We start from the raw sequence: 25,398 nt of genomic DNA on the forward strand, positions 1-25,398 counted from the left end.
CCCAGGGCGAGCGGCTCCAGCGGGGCTGAGGCGCATCCCGGCGCAGGAGGCAGCACCGGGAATGGCACCCGGCAGCTGCTCGCGGACGTGCCCGCTACCGTCCCCGCGGGTAGCAACGTCCTAGTTCTCGGCACAGCTGCGCGCTCCCGGGGAAGCGGCCGCGCTGCTGAAGCTCTCGGCTGGGTGATGCAACTCGGCGGGGGAGAAACCCCTTCTCCGCCTCCCGCACCACCCGTGTCCCGAGCAGGACGCGCCGCTCCCAAGAGCCGCGTGTGTGTAGCACCAGCCGCGGGGCGGAACCACCAGAGGCCGCTCCGGGTACACCTGCGTCCGGCGGAGCATCACGGAGTAACGCACTCGGAGAACGGCGCTCCCCGGGTCCCCACACAGCCTCCCCACCTGCCCGCGCAGAGGCGCAGAGCGCCTCCGGCGGCAGAACCCGGGACTGGCAGCGGGAGAGGCCAAACCTCGCCCGAACGGGACCTGCGGCGGCCGAGAGCGGAAGGAGCAGCCACGGAGCCGCCCAGTGGGTCAGGGCGTGATTATTGGCCAGCGGTGTTGACAGCGCCGAGGATTGAGCCAATCCCCTGCGGGTACTGGGTGATTGGCAGGCACGCAGCCTATCGCGTGCAAAGCGCGAGCCCGCCCTCCTCCAGCCTGGCGTGTACACCAGCCAATCGAACAGCGACAAGGTTGATCGCTATGTTCCTGCGCCTATTGTGTACAACTGCGTCACACCGGGTCGCCATTATAGCGCTGAGTCCGCGGAGCCTGCCAAAGTCCCGCCCACTGCGAGCGCTCGTCTCTCCACCAATGAGAGGCTGCCGCTCCTTGAAGGACGGGAGCGCCTTCCTATCGGCGTGAGCAGCGCCAGGCGTCACCTCCCGGGGGCGGGCGTTGGGGTGCGCCCCTGAGCGGCGGGCGCGGCCGCGGGAGGGGTCGTGCCGGTGCCATGGCGGAGAGCGACTGGGACACGGTCACGGTGCTGCGCAAGAAGGGGCCTAGCGCGGCCCAGGCCAAGTCCAAGCAGGTCAGCGGGTGGCGGGCGACGGCGGAGCGGCCCCGGGCGAAGCCGAAGTCGGGGTCCGCGTACACCGGCGGCCAGGCCCTGGCGAGCCGGCGGCCGGGGCCAGGCTGCCGCGCAGGGAATGGCTCCAGCGGCGGAGCGCTCACCGCGGCCCCTCTCCTCTCCGCAGGCGATCCTGGCGGCCCAGCGGCGCGGGGAGGACGTGGAGACTTCCAAGAAATGTGGGTATCGCGCGGGTGGCTCCGCAGCGCGGAGCGGGGGCCCGGGTGGGGACCGGCCCCGCAGCTGGAGCTGAGGCGGTGCCAGAGGCTCCTGCAGCGGGGGACGGAAGTAGCACCCCGCAGCTGAGCCAGAGGATGGGGCCGCGCAGCCCCGCGCCCTGCCACCGGCAGTGCTCCCTGTAGCCGGGGCCGAGGTTCTCGTCTGGAGCTGAGCCCAGATCTTGGGGAATCTTTCACGAACTTTAGACTCGCAATTTCTGCAGCTGATTTCTCGTGTTGATGATGAGTGCCCGAGGGTTTAACCGCTGGCACTTCTGTGGCGTTCCTCTTTAAAAATACCCCGTTTCCTCTGGTGTAAATTCTCAGGTTCTCTTGCCATAGGGGTGAGATCAGGGTGGTGGGAAATAAAGAGAGACTCCTCAAAGGAGGTTTAGTCAGTTTTATCAAGAGACTGAACATCGGAGACTAATGTTGGAGGAAATATTCAAACTGCGATGAGGCAAACCAAACAGCATGTTTTGAACCTCATGCGTTCAGCAGAGCCAAGTACAGTTAGAGTTTACTTATGAAAGGAATCAGAAAATTGATTAAAAGCTTACTCTTTGTGCTGCCTTAGTACCTGAGCAAACCCCGCTCAAGTTTGGGTGTTACCCCCCCCCACATGTTGTAGCACAAACGTGTGTCTGGACCAAAGCTGAATGATAAATCTCCAAGCCATAGTGAGATCTTGCCTGTCTGGAGTGAAGTTCAGATGGGAAATGGAGAAAGTGGTGGGCTCTGCGTGGCTGTGTTTAGACACCAGCATCAACAGGATTAAGATAATGTGTTCTCTGATGGGCAGGATCTGTGCTGATGTTGGCACATTGAAATCTTGGAAGCTCCCTGGGATGCTGAGCAGCTGAGAGCTTAGAAAAAGCACCTTGATACTGTTGGGCACAGCGCTGAGCCTTGTTTTGTTTGTCCTTGGTTTGTTTTGGTTTGGTTTGTTCTTGCTTTGGGTGACAGGGGCAGCAGGCCAGAACAAACAACACTTCATTACAAAGAACACAGCCAAGCTCGATCGGGAGACAGAAGAGCTGCACCATGACAGAGTTCCCCTGGAGGTGGGCAAAGTGATCCAGCAAGGCCGGCAGAGCAAGGGCATGACCCAGAAGGATTTGGCCACCGTGAGTACAGCCCCTGCTCCCAGTCTCCCCACGCAGCTTTAAGTGAAGGTGGATGCTCTTCCTGTCTCCTCCTGGGCAACTGCAGTGGAGTGGTGTCATGAGCAGGAAGTCCGGTGAACGTGGCATCTCTGGTGGCTGCTCTCCAGGCAGGGTTATTTACCTGGGGAACGGTTTAGGGGTTGTGCAGCCCTTGTACACTGCTTGCAGATGGATCGCTGGTGAGCTGGGAGGAGGCTGTTTTGCCCTTCTCCCATCATCTCAGCAGTGACATGAGGTTTTGCTGATACCATCTGGGCCTGACACAGCATTCGGAAACCTGCTACTGTCTTAAAGAGCAGCAGTGTGGAGTGTTCCTGCTCCTCCTGGGAGGCCGAGGGAAGTAGCAGCCTGTCCAGGATGCATGTCACCATTGCTGTGAGACCCAAACAGGGGAGGGAGGCGATAGTGGTGGTGGAGTGAGCCTAGAAGTAGCGCTTTGTCTTCTGATTCTGGCATAATTCAAGGCTGTTGTTATGTGTGTGAGCAGTGTGGGGCTGTGCTGAGGGGTTCAGTGTCAAGAGCCAGGGCTTGAGACTCAGCCTCTTGTTGTAGAAAATCAATGAAAAGCCGCAAGTTATCGCTGACTACGAGTCGGGACGAGCTATCCCCAACAACCAGGTCATGGGCAAGATTGAGAGAGCCATCCGTAAGTGGAGAAGGGAAACAAAATACATGGCACACATTCAGTGCCTAAGAGGGGTGTTCTGGTGTAAGTTATTTCCATGTTCCACGTCAGGAGCAGTCACTGGCTGCTGGTTACTGTGCATGCAGCTTTGTTCTACAAAACCTGGGTCTGCTGCCTGAAACCAGAACATGGAGCTCTTGTTCTTTGTTCATCTCCGTGTGGGGGGCCATTCCCTGGGGACCACCCCTGTTTGCTTTTCCCCCAAAATCAGAGAGATACTAGGACCCATGAAGGCCTGATGATACTTGGGAAAGTGTTGGTGTTGCTCTCTCAGGCCAATTCAGATACCATATTCTAGGAAGATAATGCACAAGCAAGAGTTGGAGCTTTGTCTGAAGTGAGTCTGGTGCTCCTAGGATCTAAAGTAGGATTCTCCCTCCCTCTGGGTCCCCTACAGTCATTCTCTTCCATATAGCAAACATGTGAGGACATAAAGTTACCAGGTGAATGATGGAGTGATGATGGCAACTGATGGTGGTCATCTCCTTTGTCTTGTTCCAGGCCTTAAACTGCGTGGGAAGGATATTGGAAAACCACTGGAAACCGGCCCCAAGGGGAAATGACAACAAAGCCTCGAAATCAGTTTGTTCAGACTGATCTCGTCTGGCTGGTTCTCCTTAACCACCAGGAGCTCTCTTCATATTGCCAAGCTGAACAAGAGGGTTTCAGACTTGCTTTGGGGGGGAAATCTGCCGAATCTGTACCTGCTGTAAAAAAGCAACCTTAAAGAAGCAATTCTCCTGATTGTGTTTTTCCTTCCTCCTTTCCAGAGATTGAGGAGCTAAACCCCCCCAAATACAGCATCTGATTTGCCAGAACCCATGTGCGTCTTGGTGTTTAGAGCTAATGTTAAGGCACTTGGGGTGGTCTGAAATGCAGTCACTTAATTGGAACAATTTGGGGGCGGGTGTGATATCTTATATATAAATAATGTGGGAGAGTTGGGGCTTGCCCGGTGTCTGCATTTGAAGTGACACCTCTGTCACTGCATTGCAATGACATTTCTGTTTCTTCCTTCCAGCCTGTTTTAAAGAGATCTATAATAAAGTTTGATACCCTTCAGTTGCACAGGGCAGTTGCTGCGTGTTTACCAGCTTGTAGTAAATTTGGGTTGGGTGTGACTGAAGCTGCAGCACCCTCTTCCTTCTGGAAGTGTAATTAATGGGAATACCTGGAGTGTCTGGGGAGCAGGCGGAGCTATCACAGCCTCCCCTCCCTGCTGGGGAGGACTGCAGCTCTGGCTCACAGCCCACGGATGAAATCAATTCTGTGGTTTGATCTGGTGCAGAGGTGAGTGGAGTCGAGTTTTGCAGTGTGCGGCGGATGTGGAGATGATCACTTGGGCACTGTAGGAGGTCTGAACCCTCCCTACTTCTTACCTCCCTTCCCCAGCTCCCAGCAGCCCAGCTTGCTGGGAGCTTCTTCCTGCAGCGCACTGCTGGGGCAGGACAGTGATGGAGCTGTAGGGATGCTGCTTGATGTGGCTGTGGCACAACCTAAGTGGGACAGAGCTGAAGGGTGAGAGGATGGACAGGCTTTGGTCACAGACTGGGGAAGCAGCATGCCCCAATCCCCTCTGGACAAGCTCTGGGGATGAGGTGAGCAGGATCCTCAATGAGCTGAACCGGTCTGGGAGCTCTTGTATGTCCGTGGCGGGTCTGGCTGTGAGCTGTTCAAGGCTTGTGCAGGATTAAATACGGTTCTGAAAGCTGGGGCAGGAAGAAAGGAGTCCAGCGTGCAGGGGCCTGGGTGAGGGGTGGGCACCCATACAGGGTCAGGGCTGCCCTCAGGTATGCTGTGTGGTGCCCTGGTGCTGCTCCCTGTCCCCCTTGGCCACTCCTCCACCCTCCCTAAACCTCCAACACCAGCAGAAGCAGCTCACTGCCCTGGGAGCTCTTGGGTGTGGGAAGGGGCTTGTGCCCCAGGCAGCCCCCTGATCTGCACAGCCCTTGGCCTGGCTGGGACTGTGCACTTTGCCCCTTCTACTGCTCAGATGAGGGTGGCCCCTGCAAGGAGCTCCTGGGGGCAGCACCCACCAAAGCACAGGCACATCACCACGTCTTGGCACAAAACGTTCATGTTACAAAAGACAACGTTTTGGAGGTGCGGAGGCAGTGGCAGGTTCCTGCATGGGGCTGGCACCCCCGGGTGGGCGCCCACAGCCAGCCCCTGCTGCAGGATGCTGAAAGCTGGAGGCGGCTGCTGGAGTGTGAGGTGCTGTGGGAGGGATGCTCTGCAGTAGGCAACGACTGCTGCTGGCTCATGATTTCAATTGACATCCCCTTCTTTTGGCATGGGAGCTATAATGACCTTGTCCTGTCGAGAAAGGAGAAGGGAATCAGTTTACAACCAGCTCATTAGAAATACAAGGACTTCTTCTAGGCTGCAGAGAGAACCTGCCTGCCAGCCCCCCGTGGCCCCAGCAGAGGAACCAATCCCCCCAGGGGGGCTCCAAGCCTCTTGTGGGGTCTGCCTTGGGGCTGGTGGCTTTGCTGTGGACTACATGGCACCAAATCAAACTGCAGCTCAAGCTGCTCTCAGGGTCTGAGCTGCTGGCTTGAAGAGGATGAGCCATGCCTGCAGGACCTGCTCCCTGCAGGGCCTGGGCACGAAAAGCAGCCTCAGCTCCTCCTGCAATAGCTGCCTGGCGGCGGCAGCAGCATTTCTGAGTCAGCCCCAGAGCGCAGGTCACTCCTTTGCCGCCAGCAGATAAGAGGCAGGGCCTTTTGCCCCCCCGCCCCCCCGCAGTGCTGGCTGAGCGCAGGCTCGGGGCGGGGGGAGCTGCATTAGGGGAGCTTTTGGCGAGGTTGGGACAAGGGAGAAATGCCCCCCGCGCTCACGTCTCGGAAGGTGATGTTGTCGAAGCCCTGGGGGGAGCTGCCCTCCGCCGGCGGCGCGCTCGGCAGCCCGCGCCGCTTCACCCAACACCAGCCGCCGGCAGCCGCCAGCGCCAGGATGATGATGGCCAAGAGGACACCGACCACCGCCTCTGTCACAAAGCTGCCGGTGGAGCGCTCTGCAAGGGAAGGAGATGCTGCCGGAAGAGCTGGCTGCGGCCGCAGCCCGAGCGCAGCGCCCCTAGCAGCGCCAGGCGCACCCTCACAGCCACAGTAATTCCCGCACCTTGCCCTGGCAGCTCCGGGCTGGAATGGCAGCTTGCCCCGGCGCTGTAAGCGATGTCATCCAGTGCCACCGTCCCCTCCATCGGCCACGTCCTTGTGGTCACCTCAAAGATGATCTGCCGGGGAAGGTGGGGCCTGGGGGGGCTGCTGCATGGGGAGGGGCCACGTGCACCCCATACGGCACCCTGCACCCCACACAACACCCTGCACCACGTGTGACACCCTGCACCCCCTATGCTACCTTGCACCCACACAGCACCATGCACCCCACACGGCACCCTGCACCACACACGGCACCCTGCACCCCCTATAGCACCCTGCACCCCCTATGCTACCCTGCACCGCACACGGCACCCTGCATCTCGGGCGCCCCCCCTCACCTGGAAGGCGCCGGGGCTCTGCACCGGAACCGCACCGCTCTGCCAGCCCTGGCCCCGGTGCCCTGCTGCACTCCACAGCGTGCGCTGCCCCGCCGCGCTCTGCAGCACCACCCGCAGGTCCCCGCAGGCTGCAGCGAAGGGAACAGGGGTCCCAGCATCAACCCACAGCCTCCGAGAGCCACTGGGCTTCCTGCGCTGTGGCATCCTCCACTGGGTTGGCAACATCCAGTGGGAATGGGCATCCCCACAGCTCGACCAGAGCTGAACCAGAGTGCCCATGGTCATCAGATCATTGAATGGTTCGGGTTGAAGGGAGCTTAAAGCTCATCCAGTTCCAACCCCTGCCACAGGCAGGGACACCTTCCACTGGAGCAGCTTGCTCCAAGCCCCTGTGTCCAACCTGGCCTTGAACACTGCCAGGGATGGGGCAGCCACAGCTTCTCTGGGCACCCTGTGCCAGCGCCTCAGCACCCTCACAGGGAAGAGCTTCTGCCTAAGAGCTCATCTCAGTCTCCTCTCTTTCAGTTTGAACCCATCAGCCCTTGTCCTATCACTACAGTCCCTGACAAAAAGTCCCTCTTCAGCATCCTTGTAGCCCTCTTCAGATACTGCTCTGAGGAAACTGCTCTGAGGTCTCCATGCAGCTTCTCCTCTCCAGGCTGAACAGCCCCAGTGTGGTCCTATGGATGGGATAGTGTTTGCAGTCCCTGGCCTAGCCCCCTGCTCTCATCTGGGCTCAGGACATCCTCCCCAGGGGCAACACCTCCTGCCTGTGCTTACAGAGATGCTCTGGGATGTCCATGTGGTACCAGAACCGCAGGCAGGAATCGGCAGCAGCAGGCAGATACTGGCTCTCCAGCAGGGCAGTGGTGCCCCCCGGGCCCAGCACACTGGTGTCGAAGTGCACGTAGTGACCTGGATGTCAGCGACAGAGCACAGGGCATCCCCAGTGCTACAGCCCCGCCATGTGTCCCCCTCAGAGTGCTCAGGGCAATGCCCAGAGAATTGCATCCCCAGCCCCACTCCTTGCTGTGTTTGGTACTGAAGGGGGCAAAGAGGGGACATGGATGCTGTGGAGCCAGACCCCCTTGACATACTGGGGGGACATTCAGGGGTGACCCCATCCATCCCCAGCTCCTCTTCCTCACTCCAACCACAGCAGGGTGCCCCAGGAGGATGCGTGTCTCCTACCATTCTTTGTGCCCAGGGTGTGATCCTGCTCGGGGCCAGGGTACTTGGTGAGGGGGACCCCACTCTTCCAGCCCCAGGCAAAGCTGTGCAGGCGGGGGTCCGCAGGGCTGCTCCAGCCGCACATGTCCTGCTCGAAGTCACAGGATGCTGGGAGGGAAGGGGGGACTGTGATGTACCCACTGCATGGAGGGAGACAGCAGCGGGGGGGGAAACCCAAGACCCACCCCCATGGCTGCATGCCCCCATGGGTGCCCCATGCCCCTCTCACCTGGCTCGGGGCAGGCTCCATCCGACACGTGCAGGTCATCCAGTGCAATGTACCCATGGTCACCCCCAGCTCCCACCACCTCAAACATCACCTGCAGGTGGGCAGGGGTGCAGGGGGGCAGAGGGCTGCCACGTGCCTCCCCGTCCCCCTCCCTGCCGCAGCTGCCCAGTGCCCTGCCCTGTCTCACCTGCCAGTCCCCGTCTGCCTCCACAGTGGCGTGGCCACGGTGCCAGGCATCCCCTTCCGCACTGCTCACAGCCAGCACCCTCCTCCGCACCCCGCTCTGCTCCACAAACACCCCGAGGGAGCCTGCACCAGGGCACCCACCATGAGGCAGGGTCTGTGTGGGACCCCCCCATCCCGAGGTGCCCCCAGGGTCCTGGTGCTCACCTGGAGTGCTGGCGCTCAGCTGGTACCAGAAAGCCAGGCACTGGGCAGGTGCCGAGGGCTGATAGGGCTGGGAGGTGAGGGCAGCCACGTGCCCTGTGGGCAGGGAGTCCCTGCCCGTGCTCACCACCAGGTAATGGCCTGTGGGAGGGAAGCCTCAGCTCTGTGACCCTCCAGTCAGCCCCAGGGGACCACTGGGGCTGGGGATCTCCCCTGGCTTGGGGAGCCCCATCCAGAATCCCAGCATCATTAGGGTCTCTCTATGGAGCTCATCCAGTGCAACCGCTTGACAGGGCAGGGCCTCCCAGAGCAGGTCACACAGGAACGTGCCCATGATGGGTTTGGGATGTCTTCAGAGAGGGAGGCTCCACAACCCCCCTGGGCAGCCTGTGCCAGGGCTCTGACACCCTCAAAGGAAAATTCTTCCTCATGTTGAGGTGAAACTTGTTGTGTGCTAGTTTATGGCTGTTGCTCCTCATCCTGTCACTGGGCACCACTGGAAAGAGTCTGGCACCATCCTGCTGGCACCCACCTTTGAGATACTGATCTGCACTGATGGGTTCCCCTCTCAGTCTGCTCTTCTCCAGACTGAGAACCCAGCTCCTGAAATCTCATCAGAGAGATGCTCCAAACCCCTGAGCATCCTTATTGGTCTCTGCTAGACCCTTTGCAGCAGCTCCTTGTCTGTCTTGTACTGAGGAGCCCAGTAATTCCCTCTTCACATCCTGGGCAGGCAGGACACAAGGCAGATAAGCAGGTTAGGAAAGGCACAGGGCAGGCAGAGCACAGGGCAGGTAGAGCACAGGGCAGGCAGGGCGCTCAGGGCAGGCAGCGTGCTCAGGGCAGGCAGGGCACTCAGGGCAGGCAGCGTGCTCAGGGCAGGCAGGGACAGCAGGCAGGGAGCTCAGCTCAGGCAGGGTGATCAGCTCAGGCAGGGGGGGCAGGCAGGGCACTCAGGGCAGGCAGGGAGCTCAGTGCAGGCAGGGTGCTCAGGGCAGGCAGAGTGCTCAGCACAGGCAGGGAGGGCAGGCAGGGAACTCAGTGCAAGCAGGGTGCTCAGGGCAGGCAGGGTGCTCCCCAGGAAGCTGTGAGGCCGGTACCTGCTGCAGTGCCGGTGGTGTGGTCGGCTGGGGGCCCAGCAGTGGTGCCGGTGCTGTTGCTCTGCCGCAGCCATCCCCGCTGCCCGCTGCCTACCAGCCCACAGGCGTCTGCCTCGAAGGAGCAGGAGAGCTCAGCCCCACAGGGTCCTGCTGTCAGGGCCAGGTCATCCAGCGCCATGTCCCCAAGGAACCCGTCCCGCAGGGCCTCGAATGCCACCTGCACCGAGACAGCCCCATCAGATGGACTGACCCCAACAATGCCCCATGAGATGGACTGACCCCAACACAACCCCATCGGATGGACTGACCCCAACACAGCATCATCAGATGGACTGACCCCAACACAGCCCCATGAGATGGACTGACCCCAACACAACCCCATCAGATGGACTGACCCCAACACAGCCCCGTCAGATGGACTGACCCTAATGCAGCACCATCAGATGGACTGCACCCTACCAGAACCCAGTTGCATGGGGGTGCCCAGTGCTCACCCAGTATCGATGCTGGCCCGTAGCAGGCAGTGTTGCCCGTCCCCGGTGCCAGACACTGCCGTGGGTGCCCCGCTGGGTCCAGAGCACTGTCTTCTCTGCTCCCTCCAGCTGCAGCTTGAGGTTCAGGGTGCCTGTGACAAGGACAGAATGGAGCAGCCGTCCTGAGCCTGCAGGGTCCCAGCTGTCCCCCGGGGAGGAGGCTGCGTACCGATCTGCGCGCCAGCCAGGCGGTACCAGAAGGACAGGCAGCGCGCAGTGGCAGCGGGCTCCTGCAGGTAGGTGATGAGCTGCGCCCGCTGCCCGCGGCTCCACAGCGCAGAGGGGTCCGCGATCAGGAAGTAGCCTGAGTGTCCGGGACAGCCAGGGTGGATTGGACATGGACACGGGTGCTCAGAGCTGCACCCACATCACCTGCGCCCTCAACCTGGATCCGGGTGTCTCCAGCCTGTCCCTGGTTGGTCTCACCCCATGGGCACATCCCAGCACTGGGGACAGGAGGCTGTGGGTGCCCTGGGCTGCCTGGGGCCCCTAGGAAAGGAGCCAGTCCCTTACCTGAGCCTGTGGTGTGATCGGAGCCCTGCCCCTGCCCTGTGCCACGGACCCATTTGAAGTCACTGGACTGATCCTGGTACCAGCCACACATGCCCTTCTCAAAGTTGCAGGACAGCTCTGGCCAGAGAGAGATGATAACAATGAGGGAGCAGGGACAGGGCACCCCAAAAGCAAACAGGTCCTCCCAGTGTCCCCTTCCCTCTGCCTGCCTGCCCCTTCCCAGATTCACCCCATGCAGGTGTCTAGAAACAGGATGTGTGTTCAGCCCTACCTCAGAGCTTCTGCACTGTGATGCTGTCCCTAGGCTGAGGGCAGGGTGACAGTACCAGGCAGCCCTCATGGGCTGGGGGCCCCCTCCTGCCTTCAGCTGCCCTCCCTGCCGACTTGCCCATGGCCGTACCTGTGGCTGTTGGTGGCACCATGTCAGGGTGGCACTGCACAAATGTCACATTATCCACGGCAGCGCTTGCCGAGTCCTGCAGATCCACCAGTGCCAGCAGCTCAACCTGAGGGCAGTGTGACAGCGGCAATGAGCCCCGGGTGCCTGGTACTGCCCCGCTGCAGCCGACTGCACTGGTCCCTTGTGCTTCAGGAGCACCTGGAAGGGTCGGCTCCTCTCTCCCAGCAGGACGTGGATGTGTCCCTCGGCTGTGCCGCCCTGTCCCTCAGTGTGCCAGGCCACATGGGAGGTGCCAGTGGTGTGATCCGAGATGCTGACAGCGAGGAAGCCTGGCACAAGAGGTGATGCTGAGTCTGTGGGCACCAGCAGCACCCCCACCAGAGCCCCCCATAGCCCCAGCAGCCTGCAGCCCACCGACATGGGGGACTGGGACACCACGGCTCCAGGGCAGTGTGATGGGGTAGAGCAGGGCTGAGCAGCAGCCAAGTCAGGAAGGGGCAGGGGGATCTGCCGGTGCCGTGGGGGCAGGGAGCAGGCAGAGGCAGGCAGGGTGCAGGCCGGGCACCCCAGGGCAGGCAGGGGGTTACCTTGGGGGCTGCTGTGGATGTGGTAGCTCATCTCCATGGCACAGGCAGGGCCAGAGGGGCCCAGCAGAGGCGTGAGGGCCTTGGCAGCAGCCACCATTTGTCCTTCTCCTGCCTGGACGGCCAGGAAAGCCCCTGGGGATGGAAACACCCTGAGAGGCTGGGACACCCCCGGCAGCACGCACCAAGCACGCTGCCCACCATCACCTCCACCCGTGGAAGGTGGGAGCGGGGGGCCCTGCACCCTGGGGACCAGAGCTCCATCTCAGTGGAGGAGCAGCCTCACCTGCGAGGACGGTGCCGGCGGGCTGGGGCTCGCTGATGCTCTGCAGCCCCCAGCGCAGCCGCCCCACGCTGACGTCGTGCCAGCCCCCGGGCCCCGCCTCGAAGGTGGTTGCTCCTGCAAGAGCCCAGGCTCAGCCCCGCACAGCGCCCGCGTCCCGGCCGTGCCACCGGGGCTGCCGCTCACCGCAGCGCGTCTCGTCCGAGCCGTCCGCGCAGGTCGCAGCGAAGTCGCAACCCAGATCCGCCGCGATGCACTCGCCGCTGTCACACGCCAGCTCCGCGGCCGCGCAGGGACCGGCTCCCCCCAGGCTCGGCAGCGCGGTCGAGGGCTGCTCTGGTGGAGAAACCCCCCGGGATGGGAGCAGCGGCGAGAGCAGCGGCAGCGCCGCCCCGCCCGGGCTCCCCATTCCCTATCCCTGCCCTGCTGGACACTGCACGGGCAGGAGGATTTGGCACGGGAGAAGGGGCACCAAGCTATGGGACTTGTGACAAGTGACTGCCACGGCAGACCCCGCGGTGTGTCCCATAGGGATGGTGCCGTGGGCACAAAGCACTCAGGGACATGGCCTGTGCCGGAGTGGGACTGGGGACGCTCAGGCTCACCTGGCTCCTGCACACAGCCCGGAGACAGGATCAGGTCATCAATAGCCACGGTCCCTGAGCTGCCAGCCACTCCCTCGATCAGCACCTGCAGAGAAGTACCACGCCACCACCGTCACCATAGGGTCTGACACTGCATGGAGAGGGTTGGAGATGGCACTGGGTACAGGGTGACAGAGGGGAGCTGTGGGACGGGGGGACCCCACTCCTGTGACTGGCCAACTGTGCTTCCTCCAGGGATGGGCTCAGCAGGGTGATGCTGAGGCTGAAAGGGCTGGCAGGGCTGCGGTGGGCCTGGGAAGATGGTGCTGCCCATGCACATCACCATGGCCTGTGTTTGCCCAGGGTACTCTTAGGGTGCCATTGGGGTTCCCTCTAGGGCCATTTGGGAGAGGGTTGGGTTGTGTGTGTAGCCATAGCGGACAGCAGACAGGAAGCATGAAGGCATGGGGTAACATGGGAAGAATGCAGACACCCTCTCCAGTGGGGTGGTCACTGGGCTGGGAGGGCCGGTAGGGGGTTTGGACATGTGGGCACAAGGACACAAGGGTGGCAAACACCAACATCAGAGGCCCAGCTCTGGTGCCCAGTTCCCAGTTAAACTCTGGTCCTATAGGTGTGTACTGGGGTGTCTGTGCGCCCCATCCCACAGGCACCTGCCCACCTTGAAGCTGCCCATCACGTTGAAGTCCACTCTCTCCCGGACCCAGAGGCTGCCCAGGTCCCCTGTCCTCTCCCTCACCAAGTGCTTGGTGAAGTTGGTCACATAGGAGATGCTGAGGCTGCCGGTGGCCGAGCCATGGAGGTGACAGTATAGCACGAGCTGGGAATGGGGAGGGGATGAGCAAACCCCAGCACCCCAGGGTAGGAGCAGCCTACTGCACCCACAGCACAGCCAGGGGATACTCTCAAAGGTGGGGTTGGAGGAGCTAAGAGCTGGCAACAGGCACCAGAGATGCCACCAAACCACCTCAAAATGCTGCTGCCCATCCGAACAACCCCCAAATCTCTCCACTCATCACAAGGAAAGGATCAACCGCAGCCCAGCCCCATGTGCCCACACAGGCCGTGGTGTGGCGTTCCAGGAGTGACTCACAGAGCAGGAGTTGGTGGCCTGGAGAGTGACACTGCTGAGCCGTGCTGTGCCACCGGCGCTGCCCACGTGGAGGAAAAACCCTGCAGGAGATGCCGGGAAGGGGCTGGTGGCACCATGGTGGTGCAAGATGCTCTTTTCCTGGCACAGCTTTAAGCTGGGCCCAGGAATGTGCCAGCAATGCCCCACGGATCTGCGGTGGGGCTCCCCTGGGGTGCTGGTGCACAGGTACCTGCCCTGCTGTTACTGCTGTGGTCCCGGCTGGGAAAGCCATGCACAGTGCCCAGGTTCAGGCTCATGTTCCTCTCCCATGCCGGCTGCCCAGCCTCTGCCTCCCAACTGCAGAGGTTCTGCTCGAAGGAGCAGAGCTTGAAGGATGCTGTGGGCAGGGAGAGGGAGCAGTGACCCAGGGGTGGGGTCCCAGCCTTCCCCACAACAGGGGGGTCCCTGCAATGGGCCGGGCTTTTGTCACCCCTCCAGAAAGCTCTTGGGGTGATTTTGCCCCTCCGGCTGCACAGCCACAGGGCAGAGCTGGGGTGACCCCTGACAGCCCCACCGCCCAGCTTTGCCCCATCAGTGCAGACCCACAGCCCATCTGTGTGGCTGGGGGTGCCGGTGGGCAGGACCCCTCTCTGGGGCCAGGCATGCTCACTGCATTGTGTTGGATCCTCATCCGAGCCATCTCCGCAGTCATCGGTGCCATCGCAAAAGCGGTGCTGTGCCACACAGGAGCCGCGGCTGCAGCGACTCTCCTCCGCCCCGCAGACCTGCTGCCCCAGCTCTGGGGCGGTGGGACACTGTCAGAGGGTGGCTGGACCCATAGGGACCCCCGCACATCCTGGGCTCCCCCATATCCCTCCCTGGAGTTACTTGAGGGACAGACTTTGCTGCCTTGCCTTGGCCTGGACAAGGCAGCCCCGAGACACAGCAGAGCTCCCAGACCAAAGGTCAAACCAATTCCCAGCTCACATCTCATCCCAGCAGATGTGGGACTCACCCTGCAAGCCACAATTCTTGAAGACAATGTCATCAAGCGCCAGCTCTGCCCCACACATGGGTGGTTGTGTCAGGGAGAAGATGAGCTGCCGATGGGAGGATGGGGATGGCACAAGCAGAGCATCAGCCTGAGCTGCCCAGGTGTCCTCAGCTGCCGGGGCATCACCCAGCTCTGCCAGCCCAGCTTGCAGAGCTGAACACTGCCCTGTCTCACCTGGAACTCTCCCGTCACTCGGCCTGGGTACGCAACCAGGTGGTGCCAGCCCTCGCCTCCATGCCCAGGGCTCTGCCACAGCTCCACCACCTCGTCCCTGTGTGCCATGGCCAGGCGCAGCATTGGCCACTCTGTCTGGTCAAGCACTGTGGGGATGCCCAGGATGTGGTCACGGGCATCCTGGCATACCCCTAGGGACGAACTGAGCCCTGCCAGCTCTGGAGACCAGAGCTGGGACCCCTACGTCCTGTCAGCTCTGCTTGTGGAGCATAGAGATGGGAGAAAAGGCAAGGACCCATCTCAAGGTGCTGGTGGCTTTGTCCCTGCCATGGGGGCAGATGGCCCCATCCATCCCCACTGCCCCCGTCATAGCTTCCCTGTGCCTGGTGCACCGAGACCTGTCTGTGCCCACCAAGGAGCCCTCACCATTGCCTGAGATGTGATACCAGGCCCTGATCTCGCATGTGGCGGCTGCTTCCCGCATCACGGGTGACCTGAGCCAGGCGGTGGCTGTAGTCTTTGCCGGGGGGGACACAGTCAGCATGAACCACCCTGGGGACAGCAGAGAGCAGAGCAGGGGCTGCAGCCCCATGGGATGGCACCGGAGCTGTGGCTGGCACTGCTCCTGCCCACCATGGGTCTGCTGCATCCCCTGCACCCTACAAAGATGGGTGTCCCGGCACCCCTGCCTTCAGGACACCCATGGCCATGTGGTGCGGTGCTGTGAGTGCCTGGAGCCTGCTCAGCAACCAAGTAGCTCCTGCTTACCCAGGTCGGTGCCCAGGGTGTGATCCGAGTGGGGCCCCGTGCCCCACGCGGCCAGGCTGGCGTGGTTCCGCACCCATCTGTACACTGAGGTGCTCACATCCTGCCAGCCACAGGTGCCGTCCTCGAAGTCACAGGTAAAGGAGGTGCCCAGCACCGCTGAGCCATGCAGATACCCTGGGGCAGGCAGATGGGGCGTCAGGGCAGCGCTGGGGCCATCTCAGGATCCTGCACCCACCCCATGGACCTGCATCCACACCATGGACCTGCATCCACCCCGCGGTCCTGCACCCACAGCGCCCTCGCACCATCACCCGGAGCGCGGCAGGGGCTGGGGGGGCACCCACCGCACTGGTTCTCGTCGAAGCAGTTGCCACAGTCGCAGATGAAGTTGCAGAGCTCCTCGGCCGCGCTGCCGCAGCTGCGGGCACTGCTGGAGCCGCGGGGGAGGACGGAGCCGGCTGTGGGAGAGACAACGGCACTGCACAGGGCAGGGGCAGCAGCGGTGCCAGCACACGGGCTCTGCAAGGGACACTGGGCTCCCATCCTGGGACCGTGCCGGGGAGCGCTGAGCTCTCAGTGGCTCCATTCCCTGGACAGGAACCCACCAGTGCCCCACAGCTCCACATCTGCTCTGCCGTGTCCCACTGCCAGCCCTGCTCCCGCACACCCCGGGTCCTGCTGACCCCCCGGCCCTGGATATCCTACCCCTCTGCCGGGGCTCACACCCGGTTTTGGGAAGAATAGGAAATCTGGGAACATCCCGCAATGCCCAAAGGCATCGGTGATTCCCAGCCCAGCCATTGCCCTGCGAAACCCCGGGCTGTCAGTGGAGCCCAGAGGAGGGTTTTGCAGGGCTGCATCTGCTCCTGCTCCCCCCAACAGCGCAACCCCCCAGAGCTGGGGCAGCAGCGATCCCCATGGGAGCCCGCGCTGGGGGGGAACGAAGCGGAGCAGCAGCGCCATAGCCCCTTCCCTCCCCACAGCAGCACTTCCGCGGCGGCAGAGCTCACCCAGCAGCAGCAGGAGGGTGAGCACCTTCTGCCCCGACATCTCTGGGCCACGGCGACGGTGAAACAGAGCTGGGAGAGGCACGGGACTGGTGGGGGAGGCCATGCTAGGAGCCCAGGGCTGGAATCTGCTCCCCTGGACTTCAGCCCCACTGTTATCTGCTTCCCAGCCCCGCAAGCAGGGTTTATGACCGGGCTGGGACAGGTCACCCGTGGTCCTGCTGCCCGGCACCACCACAGCATCACAGATGGTGAATGGGCAGCTCTGCATCCAGCCCTAGGAGACCTTATTGAACCACTCTTTTTTAGCCCCCTTTTTCCAACCAGGACAAGATGCTGGGTGCTGCTCTGACCAGGATGGGGTTGGCTGGCACACACTGGCTCAGACAGGGAAAACGCCACTTCTTCCCACCAAGTCACCGATGCTGCCAGCTCTGAGGGAGAAACTGGCACCTCTGCCAGGGGCCTGGGGGCCATGATGTGCCAGCTGCTGGGCTGTGTCATGTTCATCCACAGGGAAGAAAAACATGATAGTCTCTGAGCACAGGGAGCAGAGGGAGAATCTCTGGATGAGAGGCACGGGGTGGCCAGGGATGACAGTTGTGCTAAAGGGTGGGGGGAATGGAGTGCAAGGAGCAACCCCAAGGCAGGAAAGGTATAAATGAGTCATGATGCAGCCAGGCAACAGTGAGCCGCAGCAGGCAGGAATACTCAGGACTGGAGTGAGTTAGCCTTAAAAATGTTGGAGCTTTGAATTTAGAACAAAACTCAGTGTCCGAAGGTTTAGAACAGGCTGGGAGGGAAGGCAGGGACAGGCAGGACACATCCCATGGTGTTTCACAGCCTGACCCAGCACCCAGCTGAGCTGCCTTAGCACACCCCAGCCCTGCCGAGGGCAGGCAGGAGGGGGGGCTCAGCCTGCCTGCTCCAGGCAGAGCAGCCTGGCAGATCCCTCCAGGGCAGTGCCCCTTCCTCAGGCTCTCAGCAGCATCACTCCAGACATTGACCTCTTCCCCAGCCCCAGCAGAGCCTCCTGCTGCTGCTTTTGCAGTCCCCGTGCCTGAGGCTGGGCCCCTGCGGCTGAAGCTGTGTGTGGAGGTTTCTCCTCTCCTGTCGATGGCCTTGGACAGCAGATTGCAGGTGATTGCATCACGCGCAGTAAAGCACAGGGTTCAGTCCTTCCCTGAGTGTGAGAAGGGTCGGTACCTGCATCCTCCCAGCCCCATGTCTCGGTGCTGGCAGTGCCTGCAGGCAGGAGCCCTGCCCTTCCCCAGCTGCTTGGAACCCTGATGGGTACTAAACTGAGCTTAAGCAGAGCAGCCACCGGCTTTCTGGAGCATCTCCAGCAGGTCTGATTCCTTCCTCCTGCACTGAGGAGACATAAAGGGATGTTGTGGATCCCCAGTACAGAGATTGGGCAGAGATTGGGCTCCATTGGACTGGAGCGAACTGTGATGACGATAAAGGGACTCAGCTTCCCATGAGGTCAGGCTGAGAGAGCTGAAGCTGCCCAAACTGGAGAAGGCACAGCAGATTGTCACCCATGTGTATAAAGACCTGACAGGAGGGTGCAGAGAGGAGCTGGCTCTGCTGGGGTAAAGGATGGACTGGACATCTCCAGAGTTGCGTCCGTGCAACCAGTGCAGGGCACTCAGCCCCCACCTAACAGCCACCAGTGTTGAGTGCACTCATGACTGTTGTGTGACATTCACCCCAGCATGGAGATGCTGATCTGCAGATGTTGACCCCAGATGGTCAACACCTTGCAGGAGGTCAAATCTAGGCACAGCAGAGCTGTTTGTCTAGAGCAGCCCAGCTTGCCAGGCTGGCGGGCACCATCCTCCACAGGAGACTGAGCTCCAGCCCTGAGCCACTGGCTGTGCAGTGGTCCCACACCCCCCGCCTGCCCCATGAAGCTCATTCCTATCCCTCATGATCTCCTTCTGAGTTTGAGGCAGGACACTGGGCCTGAGCTGGGGGGCAGGGTGTGCTGACCCTGCATGGCTTCAGGCACAGAGGAACCCACCGCCTGTCTAGGTAGCCTACATCCCTGATGGCAAAAGGGGAAGGCAGGGAGGCAGCAGCAGGCAGAGCAGCCAGGCAAGGAGCCAGGAGCACAAAAGATCTTAGTCTGACAAGTGAAACAGGGCTGGGACCAGGGGGTTAAGGTTCCTCCAGTCCCAACCTTGTATGAGATGGTGATCAAGCGATCCACCTGGCAGCCTAACCAGCATATGTCCCTCTACCTCTCCTGGCACCGAAGGCTTCAGCAGCTTTTCCCAGTCCCACCCCACTTCTCACTGGGAGTACAAGCAGTCTCCCTTGGCAAGACTGAGGGACAGGAGCTAGGTCTGGCTGTCCAGAGGGCTGCAGTCAAAAAGATGCTCTACCTCAAGGTGTGACCACCTTATGGGTGGGAACAAGCATGGTCTCCCAGCCACGCTCCAGGGCAGCTCAGCTCCCTCCCAACAGGGGAAGAGGGTGGTAACCCTGCCATTCCGTCCACCAGGCACTGGGGACCCATCGCCTCCTTCTCCCCCTTCCCAAGGCTAATCCTAACATCCCCCCAGCTGTCCCCACCCCAGACCCTGCCAGCTCCAGGATCAGGCCCCTCTTATTGGCTGGAAATCTGGGAAGTCACTCCTGTTATGGGGGGCTACATCCCAGACCAGGAAAAGGAGCAGACCTAGCCGTGGATGCTGCGCTGCCCAGTGTGTTTAATTCTCACATACACATGTGGGACAAATCCCGTCGCCACCGGGGATGTCAGGGGAGGGCACTCCCCGGCTTCATCGAAGCTCTGCCGTGCTGGGGAGGTGGGACCACCCACCGGCACATGGGAAGTCCGGTGACGGTGGAGAACACGCGAGTTCAACAGAAAGGAAAACCAGGAGAGCCCAGAGCACTGGGAGCCTGCTGCCACCACCCCAACACCGGGTCTGGCTGCACCAGCTCCAGGCTGGTGCCGCTGCTGCAGCCCGCGCAGAGGAGTCAGTAGCCTTCATCTGCCCAGGTGATCTCGTAGTCTGGGTACTCGGCCTTCAGCTTTTCCGTAGTCACGGAGTGGTCGGCTCGCCCGAAGCCCTGGCAGAGGAAAGAGGGGCCCCAAGTAGTGCCAGTAACACCACCCACGGGGGCGCTCACGGCAACCAGAAGGTTCGGCAGCAACCCCAGCAGCGACAGACGCCGCTGAGCCCGTGAACCACCGGTGGGCTCCGACCCCTCTGCAGCGGCGGCTCAGGCCACGGGCAGCTCCGCCCGGCCCCGGCTGCCGGACAGCGGGTGGTGCCACCCTGGAGCTGGGAAAACAGGCACCGGCACCACCGACACCCTCCCCGCGTGCCACGGAGACGCGATGCACGCACCCCCGAGCAGCGCGCCCGGCGCGAGAACCCGCGCGGCATCGGGAGGAAGCGGCCGCGCCCACGGGGGTGTGAGACCTGTCCCCCCCGCCGCACCCCGGCCCCCGCTTACCACCGAGTATCCGTAGACGTGGATCTTCCTCTCCTGGGGGCGGTGGGCGAGCCGGCCGCCCCCCAGGCACTCGCATTCCAGGCCCTGCCGCGCCAGCTCCGCCGCCGTCCGCTCGTAGATGTCGGCTGCGGGGAGAGGGACCGGTGGTGCCGGGAACGCGCCGGGGGGGGGGGGGGGGGGGAAGGGCACACACCGCCCGAGCCCCAGGAGGAGCCGCGGCGCGGGGCAGCCCCGGTACCGCGGGTGCGCGCGTCCCTCACCGTGGTACTCGGCCCAGCCGTGCCCGCGCACGACGTCCTTCCCGGGCGCGCCAGGCGCGCGCACGCGCACCAGCACGTACTTGAACACGCCGTCACCGTCGATCTCCACGTCCCGGACCCCCGAGAGCGCCGCCGCCATCGCGCCCGCCCCGCCCCGCGCCCCGCCCCTTCCGCCGCCGCTGCCAACCAGCGCCCGGCACCGCCCACGGGTGCCCGCCCACCGGCGGGGCGGGGCCCTGGCCCCGGGTACCGGGGCGGTACCGGGGGGATTCTCCTGGGGCTTCTCCCCGCGGTGTCGGGGCTCGGTTGTGGTGCTGAGGGCGGTGCGAGGGGCGGCCCGGCCGGGAGCTGGCCCGCGGCACCCTTACTGGCAGCGCTCCCGGGGCTGGGCAGGACCATGGGGCAGCCCCGGGCGAGCGGCGAAGAGCCGGGCCGTGCCTTCGACCGGCTCTGCCCTCCGCCGGTGCCCCGGCACCTCCCTGGGGCAGCCCCAAGGCCCTCGGCCGCAGTCAGACCTCCCCGCCGCGGTAGCCCCATGCGGAGCCTTCACCTGCCCGGCTCCACACGCAGCCATGGGTACAGCCGGGGCTCGCCGCAGCCCCTGCCCTGCCTGATGGGTTCCCGGGGGCATCCGCGGGTGCGTTACAGCTCCCGCGCGGGGTCCCCGCTGTACAAGACGATCACGCAGTGACGTGCTCAGGACACAGACTCGAAGGAGCAGCGACCTTGTGGCACTCGCTCCCACCGCAGACCGCACCAGTGCATCCCTGCAGGGCTGCCAGCAGCACCCCAGGCTCTGCACAGCCCCAGGACCGCTGCGGTGGACCCTGGGGCGCTGTGCAGGGCTCTGGGTGCAGGCAGGCACAGGGGCCTCTGTGTGTGCAGGCAGCCAGGCTGGCCAGTGGGCAGAGGCTGGCGGTCCTTGGGGTGCCCTCTCTCTGAGCAAGCATTAATCACCCCGAGAGGGCTCTTTGGGGTCGTGCCAAGGGGCTGGCTGGGACCTGTGCCCCATGGCAAACCTTAGCCAATGCTCCTGTGCCCTACAGCACCCCCACCTGCAGCCCCCCAAACCGATGCCGGCTGCCTGCAGCCCATCGCAGCCCATTGCAGCCTCCTCCTCCCCTCCCTGCCACATCTGAGAGGGGGTCCCTGTCCCACCGTGCTGACAGGGCAACACCTATCTACAAAGGGGTGTGAGCCGGGGGATGCTGGAGGGGTCCCCACCCCATGTTTACATGATGTCATCCAGGAGGTTGGGGCTGGCCACCCAGTCGAGTGTGCGGGGCTCGGAGGCTGCCATGATCATGCACATGAACTGTTTGCCTGTCCTCTTGTCGATGGGGTAGATGGTGGTGGGGGTGAAGCGCTTGTTACTCTCCACGAAGTCGCAGAGCTGCTCATAGACAGCGGGGAACTCATGGCGCAGGAAGACGCCGCGGATGCGCAGCTCGCGCTGGATGTTGATGAAGCAGACCTCCCGTGCCTTGCGGCCCTCCTCGCCCTCCTTGTCGATATCTGCCGTGCCAGGGGGCGGCGTCAGGATCAGCGTCTCCATGTCCCGCTCCTTCTTCAGGATCTTCTTCTCGGGGCTGGAGGAGGCTAAGGCCACCTTGGCGTATTTCCTGACCGTCGGCACCTGCATCTTTGGAGATGGCTTGTCCGGCACTTTTTGAGTGACAGCCACAGTTACATTCAGGAGGAAACATTCATCAGGGTCATACTGGTTGCCCGTCTCCCGCAGCTCCCGGGCGTACTCCCCCAGGTTGTCCGAGTAGCTGTCCAGCTCCCGCAGAGACAGGTAAGTGGGGGACATCAGCAAACTCTCCAGCCCAAACTGGAGGAAGTTCTCCGCCGAGCCGGCATTGGGGAAGCCCAGGAAGAGGACACCACGGCCACGGGAGAGGTAGCCCACCTTGGCAATGCGTGAGAAGGCCTTGTGCACCTCGGTGTTCTCACGGCAGAACTGCAGGACGTGGCGGCAGACGCTGCCCACCCGCCCATAGACACAGCTCTCCTTGTGCGTGTCCCAGTCCTCACGGCGGCAGTGCCGGGAGCAGTAATAGGTGTAGCAGCTGTGGCACGACTTGAAGTAGAGGCAGGCGTTGAACATGGTCTCTGTCCGCCGGCACTTGGCGTTGGAGCACATCATCATGTCATCCTCTTCTGCACTCAGGTCAGGGGAGCAGTTGTCCGGGGACTTCTCAAAGGTGCCGGCAGGCACAGGGGCAGGTGAGGGGCGCGGTGCGCTGGTGCGGGAACTGGGGCCTGGCTGCTCCTTTGTGGGCCGGGGCATGTCGGATGTGCCGGAAGGACCCCTCCTGCCCTCGCCCCGCCGTGGGGCCCCTGTGGCAGTGGTGCCCAGGAGCTGTTTGAGCTGCTCGGCAAGGCTGTCCCTGTCCCCGGCACGGTGGCCCGATGTCGGCTTGTAGTCGATGACAAGGTCGGTGATGAGCTCATCCAACTGCTCCAGGCTGCGCTGGCGCCCGGAGCTGCTCTCCCTGGGGACAGGCTGCGAGACACTGGGCACAGCGTAGGGCCCGTGCTCCCGCCCCCCGTCCAGCATGTCCCAGCTAGCCGAGCGCCTCTCGCTCCTGCCCATCCCGTCGGCACGGATGTCGTTGTCAGTGATGGTGATCTCCGGCGTGACGTACCAGGAGCGGCCTGGGGGGCCGCGGCCACCATCGGCATGTACCCTCTCAAGGATGGAGCTCTCCGAGAGGGACAGGGCGGCGTAGCGCTTGGGCGAGCTCGACAGGTTGATCACCACCGGCTGGCGGCGCTCCTCGGGGGATAAGGCACGGTGCTGCTCTCGGGTGAGCAGGTTCTCGTAGCTGCGCCCGCGCTGCAGGACCTCCTCCCTGTGCACTGCCGGCGCCAGGATGTTATCCCAGGACTTAGAGTAGTGCTGGGTCTCCCGGCCCAGCCGCGGGGGGGTTACTCCGTAGCTGGCGTGCCAGGAGGAGACCATGGCCTCGTGCCCTGCTGGCTGCGGGGCGAAGCGTGACACTTGCAGGGTCTGGTAGGGCAGCGCGGCCCGCTTGGGGCCGTACCAGTCGCTGAAGTGCAAGGGCTGCGTGCTGCGGGGCGGGGGGCACGTCCGCGACATCATCTCCCGCTCCCGGTACTTCCCGTAGTCCTCGGCATAGAAGACCCGAGCCGAGGAGCCGAGGGCTGGGTACGTCCGGGCGTCCTCAGCATAGAGGGTTTTGACCGGGGTGCCGCGGGGTGGGTAAAAGCGGGGCTCGTCCCCGTAGAAGGCGCGGGTGGGTGCCTCCTGCACCGGGTAGCCCCGGGGCTCCTCCACATACAACGTCCGGGGTGGCACCGTGTGAACGGCGGCTTTGGCCGGGTCCTCGGTGTAGAAGTGCTGGGGGACAGCGTGGCGGCCGGGGTAGGGGTAGCTGGCGTAGCCGGAGCTGCGCAGAGGCATGGCGGGGCTGGGGCATCGCGCCGGCTCCTCTGCATAGAAGAACTTGGCGGGGACGCCGGGAGCCGAGAAGGTCATGCAGCCCCTGTCGGGGTATTCCCTGAACTCCCGCGAGGCCGGCACCGGCACTGTCTGATACGCCAGCGCCCGGGGGTCTGCCTCGTAGTACTCTCCGGGATAGGGCAGGTACGGGGGATCCCCGCTGTAGGAGTCGCTGGGGGTGGGCGTGCGGGACGCGGATGCCTGCCGCCCCCCCGGCACCGCCAGGCTGCGGACAGCAGCGCGGGGCCAGCGCGGCGGCTCCTGCCGGCCCTGCGCTGCCCGCAGGCTGCGCGCTGCGTGCACCAGCACCGCCTCATCTGGCTTAATGTCCACCCGGCACTTGACATGGGGGCTGGCCCCCGCCTTGCTCCCCGGTCCCTCCTCGAAGCAGTTGCTGCCCAGGCAGAGCGGGGAGATGCGGCTGACGCTGCTGCGCTGCGGCTGCAGCTTGATGGGGTGCACCTCGTTGGCCATGGCTCGCAGCGGAGCCTGGCTCTCACGGCGCGGCGAGGGCTCGGGCCGGGAGGGCTCTCGTGCCACCCGCAGCACCTCGCGCCCGCGCCGGGCCAGCGGCGGCGACGCCGAGACCGCGATGGGCACCGGGGTGAAGGTGGTCTTGACCCGCGGCGCGCTCTTGGAGCGGGCGCGGCGCTTCGGCTCGCTTCTCGGTGCCGGGGCTCTGCAGGCGTAAGGGTCCGGCTTCGGGGGCACCCGCCTGCCCGGCGGCCCTGGCGTGGGCTCCGGGGTGCCGGGGTGCGGGCACGGGTGCTCCATGGCCGCGGGGATGCCCAGCTGCTCCTCCAGCGACTCGTCGAAGTCGAAGCTCCTGCAGTGGCGCTTGTTGAAGGGCTGCGGCTCGCGGGGCAGGGACGAGGACATGGAGGCATCACATTGTGCCAGGGGCTGGCAGACAACGGAATCCCTGGGGGCTGCAGTGGCCACCTTTATGTCTTGGTACACCGTAGACACGAGGATGTCAGGTGGGTCTGTTCGTGTCATCTTAAAAGCGACTATTCTCCTGCCAGCTCCCCTTCAGATGGCCTCAGAGGAAGGAAGCCGGCCCTGCAAGAGAACAGACGAGGTGCCTGAATCCCAACGGGGACCTCAGAAGCCTTGACAGCACTGGATATATCCCCACAGCTCCTGGCTTGAGCGGGAAGTTTGGCCACATCCTCAGAAATGAGGGCTCGGAGACATCCCAGCCTCTGCTGCTGCTGTCAATAGTCGGATCCCAAATGGGGGAAAAGGACTTCAATCCAATTTGCACCTCCATTTGGGGTGCAAATAACAGAGGGGATGGCAGAGTACCCATGAGTGCTCCAGGCACTGCAGGCAGCAGGGCGGTGTGCCAGCTCACTGCAGGAGAGGAGGCCACCAACCACTGTGCCCTGTTACTGGTGTGCAGGACATGGGGACCCTTGTGCAGCATGACAGGAGATGGCAGCATCAGGGGTTTCCACAGCAGATGGGAAGCACGTGCCTGACTCCCCACTCTGTGATCATGTGTCCCCACATCCCAGCACACGCTGTACCGAGCACCATCAATGCAGACAGGAGCACCACTCCAGGATGGGTGCCATGAGCACCCACTGTGGTGGCTGTGAAGCTCACACAGC

General features: G+C 63.0%; 4 protein-coding genes across 5 annotated transcripts; 1 reads left to right on the forward strand and 3 right to left on the reverse strand.

Moving 5' to 3' along the window:
* The first annotated feature begins 831 nt into the window (after positions 1-831).
* Positions 832-4,206, forward strand: EDF1 (endothelial differentiation related factor 1). 2 transcript variants are annotated; one of them, XM_080630413.1, is made up of 5 exons: positions 843-1,030; positions 1,197-1,248; positions 2,254-2,414; positions 3,006-3,099; positions 3,640-4,206. In XM_080630413.1, the coding sequence occupies exons 1-5, from the start codon at positions 953-955 to the stop codon at positions 3,699-3,701; spliced, it is 447 nt and encodes a 148-aa protein (XP_080486539.1). In that variant the 5' UTR covers positions 843-952; the 3' UTR covers positions 3,702-4,206. The 2 variants fall into 2 exon arrangements, with proteins under 2 accessions (XP_080486540.1, XP_080486539.1); XM_080630414.1 differs by lacking the exon at positions 3,006-3,099 and having other exon boundaries at positions 832-1,030.
* Positions 4,207-5,406: 1,200 nt separating this feature from the next.
* MAMDC4 (MAM domain containing 4) lies at positions 5,407-16,685 on the reverse strand (the record flags this gene model as incomplete). The annotated part of the gene is made up of 29 exons (XM_080630555.1): positions 5,407-5,454; positions 5,979-6,154; positions 6,262-6,376; positions 6,641-6,768; positions 7,421-7,555; positions 7,832-7,978; positions 8,100-8,190; positions 8,287-8,408; positions 8,490-8,627; positions 9,587-9,803; positions 10,081-10,211; positions 10,289-10,423; positions 10,633-10,749; positions 11,033-11,138; positions 11,231-11,361; positions 11,620-11,751; positions 11,903-12,016; positions 12,086-12,235; positions 12,505-12,589; positions 13,166-13,324; positions 13,598-13,677; positions 13,827-13,973; positions 14,247-14,375; positions 14,592-14,676; positions 14,805-14,950; positions 15,231-15,356; positions 15,573-15,746; positions 15,917-16,030; positions 16,583-16,685. The coding sequence occupies 29 exons, from the start codon at positions 16,683-16,685 to the stop codon at positions 5,407-5,409; spliced, it is 3,681 nt and encodes a 1,226-aa protein (XP_080486681.1).
* A 2,594-nt stretch (positions 16,686-19,279) lies between these two features.
* On the reverse strand, positions 19,280-20,458 carry PHPT1 (phosphohistidine phosphatase 1). The gene is made up of 3 exons (XM_080630616.1): positions 20,314-20,458; positions 20,054-20,178; positions 19,280-19,663 (listed from the first exon to the last, which is right to left on the reverse strand). The coding sequence occupies exons 1-3, from the start codon at positions 20,450-20,452 to the stop codon at positions 19,571-19,573; spliced, it is 357 nt and encodes a 118-aa protein (XP_080486742.1). The 5' UTR covers positions 20,453-20,458; the 3' UTR covers positions 19,280-19,570.
* A 1,086-nt stretch (positions 20,459-21,544) lies between these two features.
* On the reverse strand, positions 21,545-24,781 carry AJM1 (apical junction component 1 homolog; the record flags this gene model as incomplete). The annotated part of the gene is made up of 1 exon (XM_080630632.1): positions 21,545-24,781. One exon carries the CDS (start codon positions 24,779-24,781, stop codon positions 21,545-21,547), a length of 3,237 nt encoding a protein of 1,078 aa, XP_080486758.1.
* Positions 24,782-25,398: the final 617 nt, after the last annotated feature.

The sequence above is a fragment of the Psittacula echo genome (assembly GCF_963264785.1).
Source record: "Psittacula echo genome assembly, chromosome: 16".
Classification (NCBI taxonomy): domain Eukaryota; kingdom Metazoa; phylum Chordata; class Aves; order Psittaciformes; family Psittacidae; genus Psittacula; species Psittacula echo.